At 42.3% G+C, this 23,733-nt stretch overlaps 4 protein-coding genes across 5 annotated transcripts in view; all 4 read right to left on the bottom strand.

Annotated features, from left to right (window-relative positions):
• Positions 1 to 746: 746 nt before the first annotated feature.
• Positions 747 to 1,768, bottom strand: her3 (hairy-related 3; the record flags this gene model as incomplete). The annotated part of the gene is made up of 3 exons (XM_079742454.1): positions 747 to 1,264; positions 1,417 to 1,498; positions 1,622 to 1,768. The coding sequence occupies 3 exons, from the start codon at positions 1,766 to 1,768 to the stop codon at positions 747 to 749; spliced, it is 747 nt and encodes a 248-aa protein (XP_079598580.1).
• Positions 1,769 to 8,325: 6,557 nt separating this feature from the next.
• LOC307079821 (taste receptor type 1 member 1-like) lies at positions 8,326 to 12,445 on the bottom strand (the record flags this gene model as incomplete). Its single annotated transcript, XM_079742327.1, has 2 exons — positions 8,326 to 9,260; positions 12,226 to 12,445. The coding sequence occupies 2 exons, from the start codon at positions 12,443 to 12,445 to the stop codon at positions 8,326 to 8,328; spliced, it is 1,155 nt and encodes a 384-aa protein (XP_079598453.1).
• Positions 12,446 to 13,593: 1,148 nt separating this feature from the next.
• On the bottom strand, positions 13,594 to 20,440 carry rer1 (retention in endoplasmic reticulum sorting receptor 1). Of its 2 annotated transcripts, XM_079742499.1 has the most exons (8): positions 20,361 to 20,440; positions 18,825 to 18,910; positions 18,298 to 18,402; positions 17,901 to 17,997; positions 17,072 to 17,150; positions 15,675 to 15,810; positions 15,361 to 15,415; positions 13,594 to 14,137 (listed from the first exon to the last, which is right to left on the bottom strand). In XM_079742499.1, the coding sequence occupies exons 2-8, from the start codon at positions 18,903 to 18,905 to the stop codon at positions 14,127 to 14,129; spliced, it is 564 nt and encodes a 187-aa protein (XP_079598625.1). In that variant the 5' UTR covers positions 18,906 to 18,910; positions 20,361 to 20,440; the 3' UTR covers positions 13,594 to 14,126. The 2 variants fall into 2 exon arrangements, with proteins under 2 accessions (XP_079598625.1, XP_079598624.1); XM_079742498.1 differs by having other exon boundaries at positions 13,594 to 15,415.
• A 1,923-nt stretch (positions 20,441 to 22,363) lies between these two features.
• Positions 22,364 to 23,733, bottom strand: part of tp73 (tumor protein p73) — a gene marked incomplete at its 3' end in the record, with an annotated part of 19,126 nt that continues 17,756 nt past the window's right edge. The window contains exons 11-12 of the mRNA XM_079740792.1: positions 23,233 to 23,326; positions 22,364 to 22,843 (exon numbers count right to left, since the gene is read on the bottom strand). Coding sequence (XP_079596918.1) covers positions 22,364 to 22,843; positions 23,233 to 23,326 — 574 coding nt within the window. The remainder of the gene's footprint in view (positions 22,844 to 23,232; positions 23,327 to 23,733) is intronic.

Raw genomic sequence — 23,733 nt, 5'->3', positions numbered from 1 at the left:
TTATTGCCTACAATATAATATATTAGTATTTATCAAACTCCCTTTTGTAAACGAAAATTAAAACGTTTTTCTTTTTTTTTCTTCATTATCCCACACAAGCTAGGCTAAATGGCTTGTGTGCTAGCTGAATGCCTGATAAACAATATCTTCACGTATAAATGCGGCCTACCCGATGTTTTTCTCTATATGCGAACGCATGTTGCGTAGAAGAATATTTTCAGACACATACCGCACGTATCCATCCCAACCCACAGCTTATTTCCAACAGTCCGTCTATGGCCCCACTGGTCCCCCTGGTTCTGGTTCAGCCATAAATGTAGCGGAGGTAGGCGGCAGGCCTATATAATTATGGCCTAATATAGGTTTCTAGGTTCATATAGGATATAACCGGAATCCTAGGCCTATGGCCCGGTGGCCAACACAGTAAACTGTACCCTGTGCTGTACAGAACGAACAAAGGCTTATTGGAACTCCAGACAACACTTATTGTAACAGGTTACCATGATGGAAACATTGGAAGAACCGAATGGACGTTTGCCTCTAACATACATTTTGTTTTGATATTTGTAAATCACTGAACTTTCTTTTTTGAGCACATAAACAATGAAATGCTTCACATTTATTTTCACTTTTTTATTCATTATAAACCATCTATTTTACATGCATATCATTTTACAGTTCGCTATACAATACAAAAATACAAAATCATACATTTGATCACGGTTAATAGTCCATTTCAGTGAATTCTACCAAGGCCGCCACATGCTTTGCTGAATACCTGCTTCCCCGTCCCTGGGACTGCCGTGACAAACACTCAAAACTTTATTGCACTTTATTGGTGTGTTGCTCGGGAGGATCCCAATAACTGGTTTGAGGACGAAAGACTGTGCTTCCGCTTTAACCTCAACCGGAAGAGTTTCATAGGACTGGAGGGTTGTGCTCGTGTTGTTTGTTTTCGTGGCTCTGAAACAGCCTACGGCCGACAAGTTAGCGATTCTTCTCCTCGAGTCTGTGGCGTTTAGAGAGGGAAGCAGGCGCTGGCGCGCGCCGTCTCGCGCCTCCACCGTTCCCGAGTCGCTGTCCAAGGTGCTGGAGGCTTCATGCGGTCCTTCGGCGCAGTACACGTTCTTGGACACGAGGTGCGATAACGCCGAGCCGTCGCTCCCCTGGACCTGGTCCCCCAGCGACAGGTACTGGTGGACGTTGGCCAGACAGCTGTGGAAGCCGGCTTGGTAGTCAGAGAAGCCGGAAGTCTTGGAAGAACCTGGAGCAAAGAGACGGGTCAATGCTGAGGTTAGGAAACGAGTGCCACGGTGGAGGGAAATTAACAAATGTATTTTTTTTAATGATTGAGTTGGACCAAACATGTGCCACTTTTAAAATTTGTTGACTTCATGGGTTTTGGGGGATACTTACAGCTTTGAATCTTCTGAAGACTTCTGAGATGCTTCACGGTTAATTCCAAAATGTCGGCCTTCTCCAGCTTGCGCTTCCGAATCTAAAATGAGAGAAGCCGTCGAAATATTAATCACGGAGGCCTAATTTATTCAGTTGGGGGGAAAACATGCAATATGTTGACTGTGGAACTTAAGTTTTTACTACATTGTCCCCCGCTGCTTACATTGGTCGTGTAGTAGCTCTCGAGCAGCGTCTTCAGCTGGTCCAGGCACCTGTTGATCCGCGCCCTTCGTTTCTTCTCCATGATCGGCTTGGACACCTTTCCAACTCTGGCGGTAGATTTCACAAGGCACTCTGAAGCTCCCACCATCCTGTGTGTTAGTCCTTCTCTTGAGTCCTCGGAGTTAATCTCAGTGCTTCTCTGGCCACGAATGAAGGCAGGGGCTTGTCAGGGCGGTTATTATAGCCTCGCCGGGCGCCCACTTAACATCTCAATGCAGTGGTCTGCTCCTCGCGCTTAAGTGAGCAGCGCGAGGCGCGCCGTCATTTGTCAGCCGAGCTCCCATTGGCCCACACAAGCCCCCCCGCTGAATAAACTGTTTCAACTATCCTCAACTCATTTAAGACCTATGCATTACATGTAGGAGCTATCGATATAGATTAATGCGATTCGAAATGTCAAATCGTATCATTCAACAAATTCAATCGTTCTCGGCCTGAATGCAGGCTCATTGAAAAACATATAACCCCATTTTATATATAAGCCGGGATACATCGTAAACTCTCGAGCGAGTGATTAACTATAAAACCCTCTAGCAACGTATGAGCAATTTACTGAAAACTGCGGCCACAGGACCGATTTTAGGAGGGGCATCGACGTGTGGGGTAACTTTGGGGAGAGGCATAAAAATCCAACATATAACGGTTAATCGTAAGGCAATGCTTTTGTGAGCGGTCAGACGGACCCTTCTAACGCGTTTTATTCATGCTTTAATTTCCCAGTTTCACGCCGAAAGGTAGAAGGCAGAACCGTGGAAATGTCCTGCATGTGTCCAGAAAATCCCGATTTTCTGGTCGCCGCGTATAGGAAAACCTGGGTCCCCCAGCGCAGTGGGTCCAACAGCCCGTCATACGGATAAAACAATGCGCCATTGGCTACAAACTTTATCATCAACAAAAAGGCCCGAAAATGTCTGCACTTTTGTATAGTCTTCGGCCATTGTCAGCTCGTTTTGTCTCTTCTCTCCTCCGGGCTCGTAGGGGCACCGAGGAGAATCGCAGGGCCGCCCTCTGTCCTCGGTCCCTCGCCTCCCGATTCTCCACACCGGCTCTCTAAAGGGACGGGCCTTGGGAAAGCCAGAGCGGCCGGGACAATGCGCGGGGGCGCGCAGGGCTGACGGCGCGCAATGTGCACCGCGCGTGAAGAAAGACCTGGCGAGGAGCAACGTACAGGTCGATCAGAAAACAGCGGGTCACAATATTTAATAACATAAGGACCAATAGATTAACGTGAATCGAAAAAAGTCGATTGATCCAATGCTACAATGTGATATTATGATTAAAAAAACAAACGCACAAAAAGCGGTCCTATTGGAAGACACGCGACAAAATGGTAGAAGCTCTCACATGTCAAAGATGCCCACCTCTTCCCGAGGTTGATTCCTCACACAATGGATATGCTTGAGATGACAAGTGCGCGGCCGGATAAGAAAGGAAGGGGCCTGCCTCTGTGTATTCAGTCCTGGGCAAAGCGCCCTGCTGAAAGGCGTCAGTTTATAGCTATTGGGCATTGATCTACACTCTCTTCTTTCATCCCTTTAAACCACTTAAGTGTGGCTCTTAAAAAAACAACCACAATAACTTAGAAGCCGCAGTAATTTGAGTTAACGTTCACGACTTGCACCACATTCGATATTGTTACATATTTAATGTTCAATCTATAATTGATTTTTATCAATCTCTTGCAATTTTTCCCTAAACTAATACCGTTTATAACGATGAGAGTGGACCGGCCCACTGGCTGGTTAAAGCTATCGGCTCACAGTTCAGAATCAATGTTTTGAGTTTCTCTAACAATGGCCCAGGACCGCTATGTTTACCCTTGTTGTTTGAACACACGTCCATTTAACAAAATATAATCCACCGGAGAAACGGCCGATTAGCCCGCAGCCCTGCTTTCTGCCGCCCTAACGCAGCGTTAAATGGGTATGACATAGTAGCAGAGTGCGCTAATGTAACAGCGCCTATTGCCTTCCTTTGTCCTCACCTCAAGTTGCATTATCTGGGGTTTCACGCACGCCTCTAACACGAGGACGTGGCGGGCATTTCATGGTTCAGCATGAAATTGTAGTACCACAGAACACGTTTGGTTATTTTTTTGCCTGGGAAGGACGGATTTCACCGTCGATTATGCGGCGTATCTGCAATTAGTGTTGGTGGAAACCCTCTAGGAAATGTCAACCCATTGGGCCTGTCTGTAAATAAACAGGCTCAGTAAATAGACAATTAATTCGGGATTCATCAGAATATATAGGTGGTTAATCTGGCAAGCCACGAAAATGATGGATATTTGCGAGGCTTTAAAAATGTTAGCGCCAAAGACCGTTTTCTAAAAACTCGAAGCGACTATCCATAAGAAAAGCGCCACGAGAAACGTGTGTCCCAATTGGAAATGATAATGGCCCTGCTATTAAATGACAAGTTAAGTGTTTATAAAAGGCTCCATGCAGGGCTCTCCTTCCACTTTCACTTTTCAGGCCCGGGTCATTCATTAACCACTGCGGGCTTTGTCATGCAGGCCTGCCGGCGGGGGACCGACACAGCTACTGTTATAATTGGAGTATTGGGCCACTTGTTAACAACAATTAGTGAAGCAATTATGCAATTACCCGCAATAAACTATTTTTTTCCAGCCAGGAGAGTTGAGTCATTAGCAAGGCAATGGATACATTAGTCTACCTAACTGGTTAAAGTAGCGGTTGCCATGGGCCAACACCTGATCTGTATCCTTGAATTAAACGTGCACAGGCCTCACGACAGTAGGCTAGAGGAACAAGATGTTATGCAGGCCTACAGAACCCGTCCAATACAGCCCATAGACGGGGATAGTGTGACGGTGCCTTAAGCGGAGAGAATCGAGGTACCTCCTTCTATTCACGGGGACCTATAGCAACACTGGTGTGACCAGAACGTGTATTGTGAGACCAGTCACCGGGTTATACCAACAGGTACACCGGCAGGTGCAGTCAGGAGGGAAGGTTTTATTATAGGAATGATGTTGGCGGTGTGGTTAAAAGGCCACGCGACGGACCTGCGGACTGAGCTCCGATCAAACATCAAATAGAAATAGCATCATGAATTTCTATAGACTAGTCCTCAGGTTATTTAAGACTTCTTACTTTAGTTTGGACGCACAATGGCTTCTGTTTGCCTGTGTGTGCCGGGGTTAGCGTCTGAAAGGAGCAGAGGTGCACATTAACATCGCTTAGGGTTTTCTCAAGCGCCGGAATGAAGTGAGTGGAAAGTAACTTTATAACTCGCTGGCGGATGAAGGCTTTGTGGAGTGAAAGACACAGGCGGCCCACAAAGGCCGGGCGCCTTTGTTCCACACTAAAGCGCATGGGTATTGATGCGCCTTGAATTGCAAAACATCTGCCATTTACGTCCAGTGTAGGATACTTTAATTTAAATGAGCAACTACGAATGCACTTTAGCCCACAACTTGGGATAGCACGCAAAAAAAACAACGTAAGAATCGTATCAGCCATGCCTACCACATCAACATTACGAGTGCCTGTATGGATTGAAGTCTGAAGGAATAAAGTCAGCCACACATTAGGTAGGCCTGTATAGGCCTAATGTAGTCCTTGAGGTGGTTTTACCTTTCACAGAGAGGCGTTTGATTCGCTACATTGTCGCCTTTTTAATATTCTAACATCACTGTCCTGAGTCCTGTCCTGATGGGTTGGCTGTGCCAACCCATCTCATCTAAATGAAATTATGTCCTTTCGGCGTGGCACTGGGCATGCTCAATAGGTATGGGCTACGCATGGGCTACAGTAAATGAATATGGGGTATTCACGAGTTAATGTTAAGCTAATTTGACTCACTCCATCTTAATGAATTTGTCTTACACCATTCCCTTTGTTAATTATTAATTCCGTCCCACAGACTACTGTCCCCTTGGTCGACATGCTAAAAGCCCACTTTGATGTCTTAAAACAATCTGTTATGGGATATAAAAAGTATACTCTTTTTTAGCCGTAGTTTGAATTAAAAACGTTGTCCTTTCTGGTGTGGGGGATATAACAGACATGTCTTGCGGCCGATGTTGTCCAGACGCATATGGGCTTTTATTTGAAGGGACAAAACATTAAGACAAAACATAAAGACAAATCAGGTGCAGAAAAAAGGACCAGTTACCCACCAGAGCTTTCCCAGGGTTTTCCTTTATGTGGAAAAAGTGGAAAATTGGAAAGTACAAGTGAAAGGCCAGGAGGCGTTCCCCCGATTTTCCTCGCTCCATACCTCGGCATCAAATATCTGCGCTCCGCTCACAGGACCGCTGTCAGCGTGTTGGGGTCGTTGAGGACCACAGCTTAACAAAAGTATCTTATACTCTGGTGTTTATAGGTCTATATTTAGGTATTTGGGTATATGTTTGATCACATAGCCTATTACACGTTTATTACCAATACAGGCCAAATCGTCAGCCGCAAATTAAAATGTTTTTTTTGGGGAAAAATATAAAACGAGGGCCTATTCAGTTAAAATAAAACACGCAAAACATTTCGTTGCACTTTAATTTCTGAATAAAATCATTCATTGCAGTTCACAGAGGTTAAACGTCGAGCACACCGCCTGAAACAGTTTTTTATGCCAACGTGTGCGGTATGTATCTCTGAAATTGGTATGAAATCGTCAATTTGTTGGTGTCAGCGTCCGGCCCTCCAGGGCGCCATATGCCGCGCTAAGGAGCGCTAAAGAGCGCCGCTATACAGCGCCATTTAGCGATTCGTTCCTAGTTTCACGGTCCTCCCTCTTCGTCTCTCTGCCGGGGAAGCTCAATAGCCGTTACAAAATGGCAATTTACCCCTGCGGAATGGTCACATACCCCCCGGGGCAGGCTCTATTCTGCCTCGCAACGTGGGTATCCTATCCACGCAGCGCGGATCACTTTGAACCCTTAAACTGAATACAATCATTAAGTCATATCAGCGTATCTGCGTTTAGCCTCCATGAACTGTCAGTTAGGTCGACTGGATGGATGTGTAGAGTGTATGCTACACAGAGTGAATGCAACAGTAGGCCCTACAGCGGAATCATGGATGCGGACTCGGAGCCATATGCCGGAGCACTTTGTTTTATTTACACAATTTAATAATGGACTGTCAATATCATGCAGGACAGACCATCATCAGAACATAAATAACACACTGTTTATTGGTTTGTATAATCCAGTTATTAAGTATAGCATAGTGATTAACTACATGAGGTTCATATAGGCCTAATGTCCTTATAGAAAGAACCTTACTTTGATCCAGTAGAGAAAATAGCTTATTGCAAATATGCCAGTCTTTCTAAAGAGACACAATAGATTAAAGAGTTTTGTGTGTTTCTATTGCAGATTTAGGCCATTGGCTGGAAAACCAGAGATAAACACCTTCACTGGTCTGCATGGCATTAGGCTATACACAGCATCGGAATTTTACGTACAGTTAAATATATCCTTCGGAAATGATACTGTATAGAAAGACACTTAGGCTTAATATACAAAACGATATGCAAACCGCATCAAACACAGCCGTCTATTATATTTCCAGAACTAAATCCATGGCGGTTAAAACATCTCTTGCACACCTGCTGCTCGTCCATTTAATCTCTTAAGAACGTTGCCCAGACGCCTCCATCTCTACCTGGTGGACAACACCAGGAACTTCTCTAAAAAATGAAATAATAAAATAATCTAAGCAAGGATCATCTTCAATAACCAACACACTATAAAATGTAATCATTACGAATGTTCTTAGATATCAGGACTAGTGACAGGATAAACTAAAATAGGTTTCATTGTCGGTCAGGAAATTGCATGTCTGTTTTACCCTTGTTGAAAGATTGATTGCTCTAAATAAAATAGCAGTGACTGTGGCTCCCCCTGGTGGTAGGTTGAGGCATTTTGCAAACGCCAAGAGAAAAAAACACGACTAAATCAAATTAACGACTTTAAGATTAGATTAAGTTTATTCATCAGAGATACAGTTCCCCAAATACAATGAAACGTTCGTTTACCATCAAAATTGTCATGAAATATTCAAAAAATACGGAGACGAAACATTCTCTACTTGAATGAAGAGTCGGAATTTAAAACATGTGTATTCCCTCCCACAGTATGTAGTTCCTTTTCACTTGAAAATACAAAATGTTTGCAAGATACATCAACATTCAAAACCAAAATAATTGTCAGAATTCTAATTGCGTTCTAATGCCAATTCTTTGCCGAGCCTATAAAGAAACTGAAAGTAGACTTTCGTGGAAAGTAGTAAACTAAACCCCACAGAGTTTAAGTATTTTGAGGTTAGTATCTTAGGTATCACGCAAATGTAAACCATTTCCATAATATATGCATTAGTAAATTAAAGAGACTAAACATTATGGCTGATAATTTTGCGTGGAATCAATAAATTCATTATTGAAATATAGAAACGTTTTTCCTGCTCACGATACTACAAAATCCGTAATGCTACTGCTTAGGTGGATACCTCTGATTCTCTAACTGATTAGTTAATTAAGCAATCCTAGTTTTGTCATCATTGATTCACAGCCACTATACACAAACAAGACAGTGTTCCTAGGGCGGCCTCTTGTGTCAATAAACAGAGCATAAAAACATTCTGGACTGTATTCGAATCGAATGAAGAGGGACCCTCTTCATTGGCTGCTGATTTGTTTGGTATAATCATGGATAAGTTCCTGGAAGTAGTGCGGCGTGTTATTCTGGGGCTGGAAGAGGATGATGTAGCACTTGGGCAGGAAGTAACAGACCAGGATGGCGTATAGGCTGAAGAGCACGGCCAGGGCGTTGAGTGTCTGGATGTACTCGCCGTGGTAGATGGTGTACTCTGTGAGGAAAAAGACCCAGGTGAGGATGAGCAGCAGCAGGCAGAAGGTGATGGCCTTGGCCTCGTTGTAGTTCTTGGGCAGGTCTTTCCCCATGTAGGACAAAGAGAAACAGAGGACGACCAGGAAGGCGAGCAAGATGGCCGACATGGAGAAGAGGGTAAAATGACCCGTTCCACATGCGAGTAGGATCTTGTCCGGGTACAGGTCGGTCTGGTTGACCGGATGGGGGGGGCTGGAGGCATAGCCGGTCGTCAGCAGTACCGCTTGCAGGAGGACCGGCAGCGCGATGAGCCACCACTGACCGTGGTGCTTCATATACAAACTGTAGAACTTTGGGAACTTGGCGGCCATTTTGAAGGCGCAGACGATCTGGAAGGCGTGAACCCAGAAGCACGCCAGACAGGCGGTGTAGAACAACATGAAGGGCAGATATCTCAGGATGCAACTGGCGGCGGACGGCTTTTCGAAGTAGAAGAAGATGCTGATGGTACACACGGCGAGGGAGACCAGGATGATGAAGCACATGAGGCCGCCGGCGGACTTGACCACGGGCGTGTTTTGGTGGACGAGGAAGAGAGCGGCGATGGCCAGCGAGAGCGCCGCCAGGATCATGGCGCCCACAATGATCAGGATGGCCATGGGGTCCGAGTAGGGGATGTACTCCACCGAGCGGAGCTGGCAGGATGTGCTTCCGGCCAAAGACCATTCAGATATGGAGCATTCCTGGCAGAGATAGGCGTCGGCTGTGTATGAAGGAAATGTAAGAGTAGGCAAGAGTCAGTCACAGAGAAGGAGGTTATGGTGTTTATTTATTTGGTGGAAAAAGGATCTGGCTCAAATGAACAAGATTTATTACTCTGAGGTTGTGTGGACTTTGGTCATTTTGCAGCACTTCTACTAGCAACAACTCTAGACCCACGAGAAAATGTACTCCATTTTGTCCAAAGTCTTCAACACTCAACAACGGTCGTTTGAAATCATTCCTATTGCACTAATATAATACATTTTACAATTTAAAATTTGTCCTGACAGTGAAAAAGTAAGAAAATCCGAAAAAATACAACCATATCAAGTCCAACATGTATACTAAAATATAATGATAGCATGGAATTTCTCTTTTTTACCTGTGATGTTCAGATAAGTTCCATTTTTACATTTCTCACACGTAAAGCAGCATCTGTGGATTCCTTCTGGTGTTTTTGCATATCCACTAGCACATTCAGGAGAGCACACTGATTCAGGCACCTGTGAGAACAGTCAAAATAAAATCCACAAAGCTTTTAAAATGTCTTAACTGTCCAGCCTTATCGTGCACGCCAGATCACTGACAGGAGACTATAACATCTTCCTTAAATCCTTTCACACAAGTAAACAAACATGTACTCCTTATAATCCAGCATACATTGTCAATTTGTGTGGCTTTTCCTGTTATCACGGTTTCATCATAGATGGCCACTGCCCTGGTTACCTTCTGCAAGAGGAAACCGTAGAAGATAGGCAGCCCAACCTTAAAAGTGCTATTGGTTAGCTATTATTTGCTATTATTTGAGTGTAATTTGTGAGAAATGCCATAGACATTCATCCATCCAACATTGGATGGTGAATTATCGGTGAGATTCAATTTAGGGTTGAATGTGGGTTCCCTGGTTTATTTCTGCATCTCTTCCCTGATTGGTTCGACGATTCCTTCGTGCCTGTCAATCACAGGTCTATGAATGCATCACTTCTCAATAGCGGAGAAACGTATGGAGGGACCAGAGAGTAGGGGACATCCAGTGAAACATACATTTCACAAAGTGCATGTAGTTATTTCATTTTCGAAACGTTTACGTCACAATGAAATCTGACCAATATACAGATTTGCTCTAAACGATCTCGTGTCAAGATGTCCTCCAAAACTTTAAACTGCGGTGTGTAATATCGTCTTACCGTTCCATTTGCGTGCCACTGAATCAAGCTGTTGTTAATGGACAACACGACTGTGGGATTGGTTTCATAAGAGCCCACTTGCGTGATAACGCCCTTAGCCAAGACAAATATGTTCACGCTGGGGAATTTCAATCCACCAAACTCGTTAAACTGAATAGTCATATTAAGAAGCGTCAAGTTGGTCTTCTTCACTTCATCTAGAACCTGAGAATTATGTGAAAAAAATAAATAAAGATGCAGTTATACAATAACTGAAAGTCAGTGCCATACTAATCATACATTTACATGTTCGCTACTAAGATTTCTTAAAAAATAATATCCCTCGATGCATTCATGTATAGAGAGACAATGTTATTGCGTGAGGTTAGTCGAAAGAAGGTTCAACTTGAGATCAAAAGTTTGTAAGTGGACTATTAAAGTTGCTGTAGGTAAGAATTAAGATATATTATTTGTCTATAACATGTTCAGATAGCCTTGCTTCAGCATTGAGGGGTGAGAATATATGTTTCGAGTTGACTGCGCCTGCTTGAGAGACAATCTAGATGTTAGACCGCTCCCAGCTAATTTCTGATCAGGGTATCTCTTCCCTGACAGTTTTAGGGAAGTCATCGTGTATGTTAATCACAGGGTGCGTGAATGCACCCCCTATAAAATAGGGAGAGAAGATAAAGTGTTTTTCCTTTTTTAGTTTCAAAGTCTTGCTATCTTCTGCATTCATTTTACAAATCTCGAAACCTACAGGCCTACAGCAGCTTTGACCACATCTTGATCTCGGTTTGAGAACCGAAGCAAAGAGATAGTAAGATAGGAAGGTAAGAAAAATATGCTCATGACTAATCTACAGGTTTACTTACCATGTAGGGGTACACTGTACCATTCACCTTGCACTTGCCCCTGTCACATTGCAGCACGTTGTGAAGCGCCTGTGCAATGGCATATGTAGCTGTGTAAACTTGGAAATTATAAGAGGATTCCTCCGCAAGTATGTCTTTGCCCGTAATATCGTCACAGTTGCAATCTTGTTCGCAAACAAAATCTCCTGTTACATTATGGGGCTTACTATGATTTTTAGAATTTATAAAGTCATCAAAACCAGAAAGGTTAGCGGTTTTCTCAGAGACCCCCACTATAGTTCCGATCCTTTCAATTTCACTTCGGTTGGTAAGACTTCTGCTAAAGAACCAAGTGTCTGTCGCTATCCACACTTTGTTGGTGACATTATGTACTACTGCCGCCTCAATCAGGGCCAATGCTTTCGGTTGAACAGAATAAACAACAATCACAGATATGTTCTGAAGATCTATTTGTTGGAATACATTGAAGAAATTCGTGTTGTCATCGATTGCAGCGATGTACGCCAGGCATATCTCCGTCGGGACCACTTCGTGAATGCACACTTCAAGGCCGTCCTTGCCAAATGCCTCATCGCTGTATAAGAGAGCGACCCACGTCCACTTGAAGTGCTGCAAGACCCGAATAATCACATCCACCAAATCTTTGTTGGAACTGATTGTGCGAAGAAAAGCTGGATATTTGGCTCTCAATGAAAGGACGGAACTCGAGGCTGCGTAACTGATCTGTTGAAAGTAGTAGAACAATTGTTATGCAATTAAATTAGACCTGCTTCCTCACGTATCTATTCAAACCCATCAGTAAGAGTAGTCCTTAAACAATTAATTCTCCCTAAAGTCAAGACATAGATAGCCCAATACCAATTAGAGTTTGAAATATTTACCAAGGGAATTAATTTGAGCGTGAACAACGGTGCTATTGCCACACTGTCGGCGCTGGAAGACGCACCGATCACGCCCATCACCTTGCCCAAGGGCCGGTAGTCACTTGCCTCCCAGCTGAACCGGATCGATCCATTAAATGAGATGAGGTCCAATACACCAGGGAAGTTGTAAATGGGTGAGCAGTGGTCCAATATCTCATACCCAAGTTTCACATTTGGAAGAAGGACGGTGGAGTTATTGATTTCTTCTATGGTGAACCTCATCACTTGAAACCTCCGGTAATTGGCCCGGTTCATTGGCTGACTGCAGACAGAAGAAGGTTGTAGAATGCTTGAGTTAGGATAAACACTTATCTGGTCTGTTTATTTTCTTGCAAATGACATCAAGGATCAGCAGCAGGGATAGGAAATATGAGTTACACATTCAACCTACCTAGAGCAATCGATAGCCTCTGGTCTGTCCAGAATAGTGCCGTTGGCGAGATGGATATTGAACAATCCACCCAGCAAAAAATCTCCATCCATATTAAACTCTGAAGATTCCTTCGTGTATCTGGATAGGACATGGTGAACAGTAAGGCCTAGAGCTAACAGCAAATACATAGAAACAGAAAAACCCTTCATATCTGCCACATTGTGAGGTCGATTTGAAATATTCTAAGCTTTAATACCTTCTGATGACGCACCCGCTGTGTTAATTTCCATGTCATTATGTATGCTTCAGTCAGTGCCTTAATAAATGGTACAATTGTTGGTTGAGAGAGCAAACCTATATGCAAAATTGAAGGCCAAGGTTATTGTGGCGTGTTTCTCCATCGGAACTAGGCCTATATGATAGATTATTAAAATAACAAAGTCCTCTGGTTAAGTGTTAACCCATCAATAAATAATCATTGCTTATTAGAAGTTTGAAATGACTAGCTGGGTATCCGTATTCGAATGTCTTGTATGTCGCTGTTACTTCTATGAAATGGTCTGCATTTTTGTTAGGCTCATCCACAATCATGTTGAGCACGCCCACATTGGAAATATAGCCTTCTAGAATTGAAGATCTTTAAAAAGGGGCTGTTGGTACGATTTAAGAGTGGTTCTGATTATCAGCCAATTTAGGCTTTAGACCCATCATTTCCTCCCAGATAAGTTCAGGGATTCTATACATTTCTTTCGTTGTTTAGTTTCCAAACCTGGCCCATCCTGCCCACTTTACAACACTCATCTTACTTACAGCAGCATATAACAGACTGCATTCCCTCCTCATGGCCCAAATATCAATATACAACTTTTTACAGTTGCTATAGCCTACTACTGAAGTTGCATAGGAGAAAAATGCAAATTGCTGTTTAAACTTAATTGACCAGGCCCCATCTCATTTCATTTAATGTTCACAAAGGATAAAGCAGACCCGATTGTATGTTTTATATGGGACACCGCCTCTTTAATAGCATTTGAAGTGAAAAAAAATTACATTTAAGTTATTTAAAATCAATGTTGTTTATAACTGCAGCACAAGGAATCAATAACATGCAATCAATGAGATATTAAATAAATCAAATTTAGAACCCAATTGGCAAGTTCCGCTAGCATTAATTTCCAAAAGGACAAACGATTGATTTTACAGTTGAAAACCATGTGTAATGCTTTGAAAAAAAACCTCCAAAACAATCTTATATTTTAAAATATATATACAAATCCTCATGACAACCCTCTGAAACATGGTACTTTTTACAGGAAAGCAAATAAAAGGACAAATTTTTGGATTCCCTATTATGGTGCCAGTGATGGTATTCAAAAAAAAAAGAAAAAGAATCTCTGGTTACAAAACAGAAACTAATCCCAGCATACTGATAAAAATGACCCCCAAAAATCTGAGGAGGCAGCGGAAAAAAAAGTGATCGCCAACCCCTTCATCCTTTTGTTACAATAAAAGCTCTCAATCTCAATTTTCTTATGTTTCCTCTGCAAAAGAAAGAGAGAACAATATTTTTGCTTGGAATGATTTCTCATTTTTCATTGTCAACCAAAATACACAATCTAAGGGAGTATACACCGGATAGTCTACATACACAGAACAGCTAAGGGGACATCTTAACCAACATTATAATATCAAATTACTCAGCATTGCAGAAAATTCAAATTTTATTCAAATGTGTTTGCGTTTACTTTTTACTATGTTCATCAGAAGATTTACTCTATTCTGGAAGAGCATACTGGCAGCCCAGTTTGGTAAAATAGTTTTCAAATTATAGTGTCCAAAAAAAACAACCAAAATAAAATCATACAACAATTTAGTCTCTGAGATTGCCCAACGCCAGGAGAGTCCATCTCTGTTAAGAGTGTTTGGATCTTAAACGCTAGTTAGGCTAACGGCTACAGGAGGCTAATCCGGGTTAGTGGCACTTCAACTTGAATAATGCATCCCAAAGTGTCCTTTTGGTGAAACGTAAGGGAATGGTATTTTCCCCAATGGCTTGAACCACCTACGACGGCACAATATTCTAGGAGAATGTTAGTAGTTTTAAAGTTGCATGCCAATCCAATACAGGGCTGTTGATCAATGTTATGTGTAAAATGGCTATTTAAGCAGCCATCTGAAATCAATCAAAGACCTCACGAGGTCCAAAGCAGGTTGCATTAGACATTCCTTCTTTCAGAGCCGGTTTTTGTACGACGGATCAAAATACTGATCAAAATAAACCAGATTTGTTTCACCAAGGATTAAAAAAAGAAAGAAAAAAAAAGCTGATATCAAATAAAAGTATAATCTACAGTCAAAGCTAAACGATTCCTTCAGGGCCACATCATACTTACCCGATGGCTTATAATTATGAAAAATAAAAGCCATGCTTCGTACAAAGTACTGGACATAATGCCCATCAATTCCCCAAATGAAGATTAGTCTGGCCAACTGAAATCCCAACACCTTTTTTATTCGAAAAAGGCCACATTTTCACACTAACAGAGCCAGTCTACTGCTATACTTATCCATGGCTGCCATGTATGGATCAAATGTCCGAAATCATAACGTTATTGTGTCCTTCCAAAAAAATAATAACTTGCTGACCCTCTTCAATCCTCGGCTGATCTTTTTTTAATCTCAAATATGAAGGAGGGCGAAGGGAAGAGGGATCGGAGGTTAGTTTTTTAGCTAGCAAAAGGTTTCGCTGTGTCCTGTTCCTTGCCTTTGTAAGTCCTCTTCCCATGTGTGAATGGTAGGTATCTGTACTTGATCATATGCTAAAGGACAAAGATAGAAAAAATAATGTTAATATTTACAATGACTCTTTTAAAAATCATAATTCATACAGCAAAGATTAATTTAAAAAATAACTTAACCCAATGTAACAATCAGCCTGCATCATTAGCAGTGGCTAGGGTTGATGCAGTTTGTAATTAACTATTACATTTTTGGTCTTTATTGTGGACCACAACCACAAAACAAAAACAATGACAGTATAATGGCAGTGATCTATTGGTTGAACTAGGGCTCCCCTACCTTGATCTGCCTCTTCATGGTGATGCAGAAGAGCATGATGAAGTACATTACAAGAATGGGCCAGAACACTGGCACGTTGAAGGCTTCAAAGAATGTGCAAATCATGGCTATGACGATGCCTTTTGTCGCCGAATGCCTGGTGGCGTGGAAACAAAACAAACTTCAAATGCAATCCGTTAAAGACAACACATCAAACGACATCGTCTTTCTTATATGATCACAATGTGTGGACAGAATCATATTAACGCAAAGTTAAACAAATGTAGAGAAAATGTTCATGTGAATCCAAGGCTCAGTTATGGTTCCATGTTGACGCAACGCAATGACCACGCAGACGCTTCGACGCAGTCGTGAACCGTTTTTCGTTCTGCGTCAGGTTTAAGTGAGCGGCCAATCACAGCCCTTGCAACTGCGTCGCCCCGACGCAAGGTTACAATTTTTGGGAGGGGCACGTCAGGCCCTTGCTGTGGAAATAAGGAGGGTCCGCAAGTCACAACGTGGATGGGTCCGTAAACCCCCTTGCGTTGCATCACAACGTGGAACCATAACTAAGCCTTAACTGGGTATCACATGACATTACACACCTAATCATAATCTACTTTGCAGATTAACAAGACTTGTTGTCTACATGAAATCGGCATGTATACAATCATATTTGTGACACTAATAGCCAACTTTAGCATTGGAAAGCCCCGACAGGTTTTGCCTGCATCATTAGGTTCTTTTAAAGTCAGGCTACAGGTGGGAAAGGGATTCCTAGGAGTTGAGATTAGCCTAAAGGGTTCAACAACATGGGTCCCAGAGAAAGGTAAACCAAACAGATGGATGGGAGCATACTTACTTGACCTGGGAAGAATTCTACACAAGTAAGAATGTGGCCCATCCCAGTTATAAGCAAATCTTTGCTTTGCATCTTTTGAGATGCAACATGTTAGTGATTAGAGACAGCAGTGGTAGTGATGATAAGTTCAATTTAAATGTGACATTTATTCAAAAAAGTTTCAAATAGTTTGTGGTTAGAGGAAACAACATAGACCAATTCAAACCGCATGCAAACTCTATTTCTGATGTGAACTTCCTAATCTAATCTATGGGGGCGTTTTGTATCTCGACATAAAACAATCATGTCAGGTTCAAAATGAAACCTGTAGCACGACACAAAAATGCTGATCTAAAATGATTAAAAGCTACTGCCAGGTATAAAGTTGTACATGTTATGCATTAAAACTCCTAATTACTAAAATGGGCGAAATACACATGTATCAGAGACACACACACACACACACACACACAGTGAAACCACCCTAGTTCCATTAAAGACCACATGACGAGTTTAATTTGAGATCGGTTCACCCATGGGTGTCTTTGGGCGGCCGGGCATTCGGGTGGGATCTTACCAGAATTTGAATTCGGGCAACCTCCTGATGAACGGGCGGAACTCCTCGTTCTGCTTGGTGGGAAGGGATGGTCCTTCATCTGCAGGTGAGACCGGGTTAAACACGTCCACCCAGTGGTTATTCAAAACTCGCTTCATGCTCAAGGGATAAAACAAATCATAGCCTGATAGAAATCGTCTGCTGTAATTAAGGGGTAAGGATGTGGTAAATATATGATTTTCTTATCCCAACCAGCTAATGACACTTTCCTCTTGGATACAAGAATGCCCGGTCTTGCCGTCAGCCAATGTTACTATCCTTGAACAAGCTTAAAAAAATAGGATGGCCCATCTGGATGGAAGGATGGATTCTACTGTGTAACTGGACTGTTCCGACTGGTTTCCAAGAGGGTTTACAATTAGTACAAGTCAATAGATGTGTTTTATTTGCAGTACAGACAATACGGGTGAGCAAGAACATGGTCCCATTTAACCATGTTTACTATCTGTAATAGGGCCCTATACCTGACAGTGTAGACAGAATTGAAAGGCTAAATTGAAGTAGATTGTACCAAGGCTCACAACAACTATACTATATAAAAGCATGTTTAAAATAGTTTGAAGTGTGAAAGTTACATAAATGAGATTTACTTTGAGTAGTATGATATATTAAGCAATATGATTTGTTTGTATTCACTTCACACTGTGTTCTAGGTTTGAAACCACAACACCAATATATATGGGAATGAATACATACACAAAGGATTTTCCTATTCATTCATATTGTCAGGAACCCCCTATTCACATCCTCATTACAACAAGTGGATCAGTCATTGTTCAATTGGGCATACCTTCGTCAAGCATAGAAGGATCCACCTTCGGTGATAGAAAGGCGATGAACAGGTTTAGATGGTATATACCCAAAGCGTATGTTACTATATACCAACCCTGAAAAGCAGCAGAAGGAAAATAAAGAGGAATTACCACACAGCCAAGACCAAGCAAAGCACTGGGAACAGGAATTACGGGATTACTTTCGCTTTGTTAAAACACACTTTAACCACAGCATATTGTAGTGGCTGTATCAGGTTGAAAAAACTGACCATTAGTACTACTGGTACTAACCAGTAGTGTGCAGTGCTTGTTAGACCTGCATTCTACTAGATTATTGATCTAATGTTGTCCTAAGGTTATAGTAAGCGTAGCATTGCAAACAACACTATGGGACGGTTGGAACCTACAAGTTACCTGCAATATGTACACTCTGATCATGTAGACAGCCGTCAGGATGAGAGTCCCTGCCCAGCGCCCTATGTAGAAAGGAGTGGACTTGTCTAGCCATGACTGGTAGATCTGGAGGAGCAAAGAGAGGAAGAGATAGAACACATTTGAAAAGATCATGACAATGAAGTTGTTTGATTGTTATCACAACATCCTATTTACAATATGTATTTTGAAACTGTAACGGTATTCAGGCTGCACAAGAATGTACTATGTTAACATATGATGCATCTCCGTTTAGTCCAACTCTTCCTCAATGGACCGACCTTGCTCTTGCAGACTATTTGCACCCACAAAAAGAGATTCTCCAACTTTCAAAACAAACAATTATTCTACACAATGAAAGGCCCTTCTTGCAAATACAATGTTTTCAAACATGTTTTTGGGAAACCAACATGTCAAGCATCAGATCAGTTTTCCAACATAGACACCCATCCAAAAGACTGTTGATGGACAGTTGTCAATGACATGGGTCCTGGTCGGCCCTACGTTACCTGTCCTAGACGGGTGAAAAAGGCAGCGATTGTGGACGGCCTCCCATGGATTGATTCCCCAACACTGTCCCCTTCTGACATTCTGTCTGTAAGGAAGGAAGACCCAACATAAGTACATGTTACATCTCTAGTATTTACCACATCTTATGATTATTCTTATGATGAGTCTGGCCAACACATAATTGTGAAAGATAATTGCATGCATTTATAAGCACTGGTTGCCTAACCCCAACTTCCATTTAAGCAGTTTATGTAGTCTGAGGCGCCTTGTGGCTGTAGATTATTTGCAAATAATAATAGCAAAGTCAAATTTAAACAGTGGAGGCAAGATATATATATATATATATATATATATATATATGGAACAAATATAAGACATTTCACTTTGATGTCAAATTAATCGTTTTAATAGCACAGTATTTCTAATGTGTGAGAGCAAACTGAATGTTAAATGTTAGTATGTATTATGCACCGGAAGTTGTGGTTGTTTCAAATATCTATCGCCACACCATCTCCGTACCTACTTGCTTTATGTAGGACAAGGGCCTACAAGATTCTACACCATGATATTTCAAAGATAGTAAAATGGCTTATAAAATCCATATCAGTAATATGTGTATAACAATTGTGAACAAGACCATAGCGGTAACGCTATACATACAATTTTTGCAGTACTACATGTTGCAGTACTACACTAGCAGCATTTATTCCTCGGCTTGATAACCAAAAGGTCGTCAAGGCTATGCGGTATGTAGGGACCTAGGGTAGCATTAATGGGAAGGGGGAGAACTGGGTTGATGGGAAAATAGGTCCTAGAGGTTATTATACTGTTAAAATGAATGAATTATATTAGTAATACCCGAAGAAATACGTGAAACTGTTTGGTTTTAAGGGGCTTTCTCCCATTAGCTCGATTACTAGCCTGCTCCTCAAACAGCAAACCAACAGGCTATATGAATTCAGCTAGCGTTAACAACACATCTATAAATAAGTAACATGACGAATAAGGTTGTCATCCTTTTAGTTTAGCCGTTAGTGATATTATTACTTTAATAACGATAGGTTACAAGCGAGTTGAATATAGCTAGCCATCTAGCAGTAGAAAATACCCCTTCTCGAATACTATGCATGTTGTAGTTCAATTTGAGCTGAACTCCTTCAAACGCCTATGTGCTTTGTTGAATGAAACACTACATTTTCCACAATCCACAGTGATGAGCGTTAGCACCGGAACTTCTCTGCGTGTAGTACATTGCAACATTCTTCCAATGTTTACGCGTGGAATAGCTAAGAATCTAAACTACAACTACCAGCAGAGGTTTCGTGAATTTGACAACTCACTTCCGGAGATACTGCACTTGGTTAGCAACAGCAGCTAAGCAAGCTATCTCATTGAGAAATCCCACTGCTATCGTATCATCACAACAAGATAATGTATTGGATGTTTTTTCTATTCAATAACTACCTTTTCTTATACATAACACACCTATCAGTTTAATTCAGGACTGATTTGTATTTAATTTGCAAGACACTTACCTGATGTGGCAGCTGTGTCACTCCCGGCTCGACCTAACTAGCTACCTAACAAGCTAACTCTCAAGCTGGCTACTGTGAACACGTCACTACTTCCGGGATGGCTAGGGAATGCGGCAGGACAAGGTAGTAGAGCTCCGAGCAGGGTTTGGTTCGTAGATGTCTTTGTTATTTTATTAAAACACCATTAAGTATCAAGTAAAGTTAACATCATACAAAGATAGTACTTAGTCTGAATAGATACACAATATATAGCTGCGTTTAATAAATTTAAACCTGATTGAAAATATACCCTAATATGAGAATATGATGACAAAATATATATTCTACGTATTAACCAGTTAAAAATCAAGTCAGACGCACTTTAATTCATAGTTTATAAGAAAAACACTGTACCGTACAACTTTACAAAACAGACCGACATTGACAAACAGTAAGATACATCATACCATATCCACATCTTTACTATGTTGACCAAATCAACAGGAAAACAATATAAAATGTGATGTTTCATCCACTTAGTGAAAAACATAATACTGCTCATAAGCACATGTTACCTAAATCAAAGTCCCTTTAAAGCATTAAAGTGCTGTTTTTGTTACCAGTTAGTGTACTTTGTGTGTGTGAATTTGTGAGTGTAGCCTTGGTGTCCGTGTCTGTGTGTAGGCTATGTCAGGCTAATATTGACTGAGGCGATGTGTGTGACAGTTGAAAAAACAGCAGTTTACTTTTGTTCCTGTGATAGACGATAACTCGTTTTTTAATAGCGATAATTGCAAGACGTTTACAAATAAGAGTCATAAAGTCAGTAAATGACTTATTCACACTACTTAATTTTACAGTACCGATACAGACAGTCGCACTATGATCAATGACATTGATGGTGTTTTTGAGGGAACAATGTTGCTCTTCACAACATCCACGCTCAAACCCCATAGAGATACACCGATAAAGAGCTAGATATTAGGTAATCAATATATGGGAACCTTGCCCTGCAAGGTTTTTCAAAATACTCAATAGAAGATTTTTTTTCTTTCCCTGGAAATGTATTTAGATAAATGTGGCTGTCACAACATCTACCACAACGGTAATTAGATCACTAATTTTCAACGTATAATACTGTTATGTTGGTGGATTGTTGTTGATTCATGGTTCCTTAAGATGTCAATGGTTGTAGATCACCTCATATCTGCTTTCTTGTTTAGCTTTAGTTGAGTAATCACCACCCTTCTTCTTGTTCCATATTTTACACTGAGATGTGGGTTGGTGATGGCTAAACTAAAGTGTACTAGGAATCACTAACTCATCACAGACATTGAATCATTAACATCACCATCTTGTCCTTGAGACCCGACATTTATATTTCTATTCTATACGCTTGACTTAACATGAAGCTACACCTTATTAATCATTTGAATACCCTTTCAACTACGTATCTAATATTTACATGTTCATATATTTACAACCACATGTACAAGTAAAGAAACATAATAAATAAATGAATCGACTAATAACTGTTGTTTCTTTACGGCAGCAACTGTTCCTCTCAAAAGGAAGTATAGTTACTCATTACAAAATCGATTAGAACAACAAGCAAGGTCTGTTATTACAATCGCTATGATAACTAGAAATGTCATTGAAACGTGTATTGAGGCCAAATCAAAGGTCCGTCTTTGTAGTCCAACCTCACTCCAATGGGTTCACACCTAGGACACCCAGCAGGTCAAATCAGTAAGGAAGCAGTTAAGTGTTATTGCCCAATCTTTCTTCTTAAACGTGTGTCAACATCATGTCACTATGGTTACTGTTTTACGTGTCATCACACAGAATATCGCTACAACACACAAGTCCCCCTACGCCAAAAACACGTACGCAGGCGTGTGTGTGGAGCGTCCAGAGCGCCCCTTGCTTTAGAGCGACTCCAGTGAAAGGTGTGGGACACCCCCTCCCCTTGCGCCCCTGCGCCCTTCCTCGCGGCCCCCCCACCCCTTCCCACACACCGCCTTTTAGCGAACATCACTGTCCATGAACTCCTCTTTGATGGAGTGCTTGTTGCGGGACACCTTGCAGTCCGGCATGTCGAAGCCGAAGTCGGGCCACTCGTCCGGCCCGGCCACCGCCCCCATCCCCTGGCCCACCCCCATGCCGGGCCGGTTGGGGATGGTGATGGTGTGGCGCACGCGGAAGTGCACGGCCTCCATCACGCGCTGCCGCTGGAGCTCGCCGCCGCCGCCGCCGCCGCCGCCGCCACCGCCGCCGCCCGCCGGCCCCATGGTGGCCATGGCGGTGGCGGCCATGTTGCTGCTGGAGCGCAGCACCTGCTGGCCGTGGTGGTGGTGGTGGTGGTGGTAGTCGTGGTGATGGTTGGACGGCTGCGGCGGAGGCAGCGGCGGCGGCAGGAGGGGCACCCCCTGCTGCTTCATGTCCTGCAGTCCCCGCCAGATGGCCAGGCGGAACTGCTCGGGGATCTTCAGGGAAACCAGGTCCTGGGTTGGGGAGAGAGAGTGGGGGGTGACAGGTGAGGCGGAAGGAGACGGGTGGTGTGTGTGTGTGTGTGGGGAGGGTGGAGGTGGGGGGAGGTGTGGAAGAAACAAAATAAACTTTAGATTTGGAAATATGTACCATGACAATAGAATGGAGCCGGCGTAAATCCAATGGTTGTTAAGGATATTCACAGGGAACATCATCACATGGCCAAAAGTGTCTTAAAATCTCACAATTATAAGGCGTTGCTATATTCCGATATCGTAACAATCATAACCAACAGGCACTGCTTTGCTCAGTCATGGTGGCTTGTGTTTAATGTAACGCAGTGTCACCATACAAGGGGCATATCTTCCTAGGATAGTGATCTACAGTATCTATCTGCCGGTACCTCCATAGTGAGGGTCTGGAGGTGGTAGAGGCTCTGGAGGCCCTGGGAGGTGAAGAAGTCGATGCAGTTGTGGCAGCCCAGGCTGGTTAGAAAGCTGTATTCGGGGGAAGGAAGAGGGGAGAAGATATGGCTGTCAGCATGCAGCTTCCCCAGCAGAGGCACCCAGCGGAAAAACACTAGGCAAAAGAGAAAGATGACCTTTATATGAGATACGACATGATGTGACGCCTCGTCACTATCAGGAAGACTCAATACGGTCCAACTCTTTTAGTTGTGTAATTAAATGATGACGTGTTGTGCCAAGTTATATACAGATAACATTGGATATAGTCACATTATCTTAAGGTTTGCTTTACAAGACAATGTTTGGAAGGAATGATACACACAGAGTTATAAAGTTAAATGGATTCACGTGTTGTGGTACAGAAGAAAATCCCTCACCGCACTGAATCAATAATCAATGCATGCAGTTGTATTAATGATTCATAAGGCAGGCGTTGC

The sequence above is a fragment of the Pollachius pollachius genome (assembly GCF_949987615.1).
Source record: "Pollachius pollachius genome assembly, chromosome: 8".
Taxonomy (NCBI): domain Eukaryota; kingdom Metazoa; phylum Chordata; class Actinopteri; order Gadiformes; family Gadidae; genus Pollachius; species Pollachius pollachius.
This window is presented reverse-complemented; position numbering and strand designations above follow the sequence as displayed.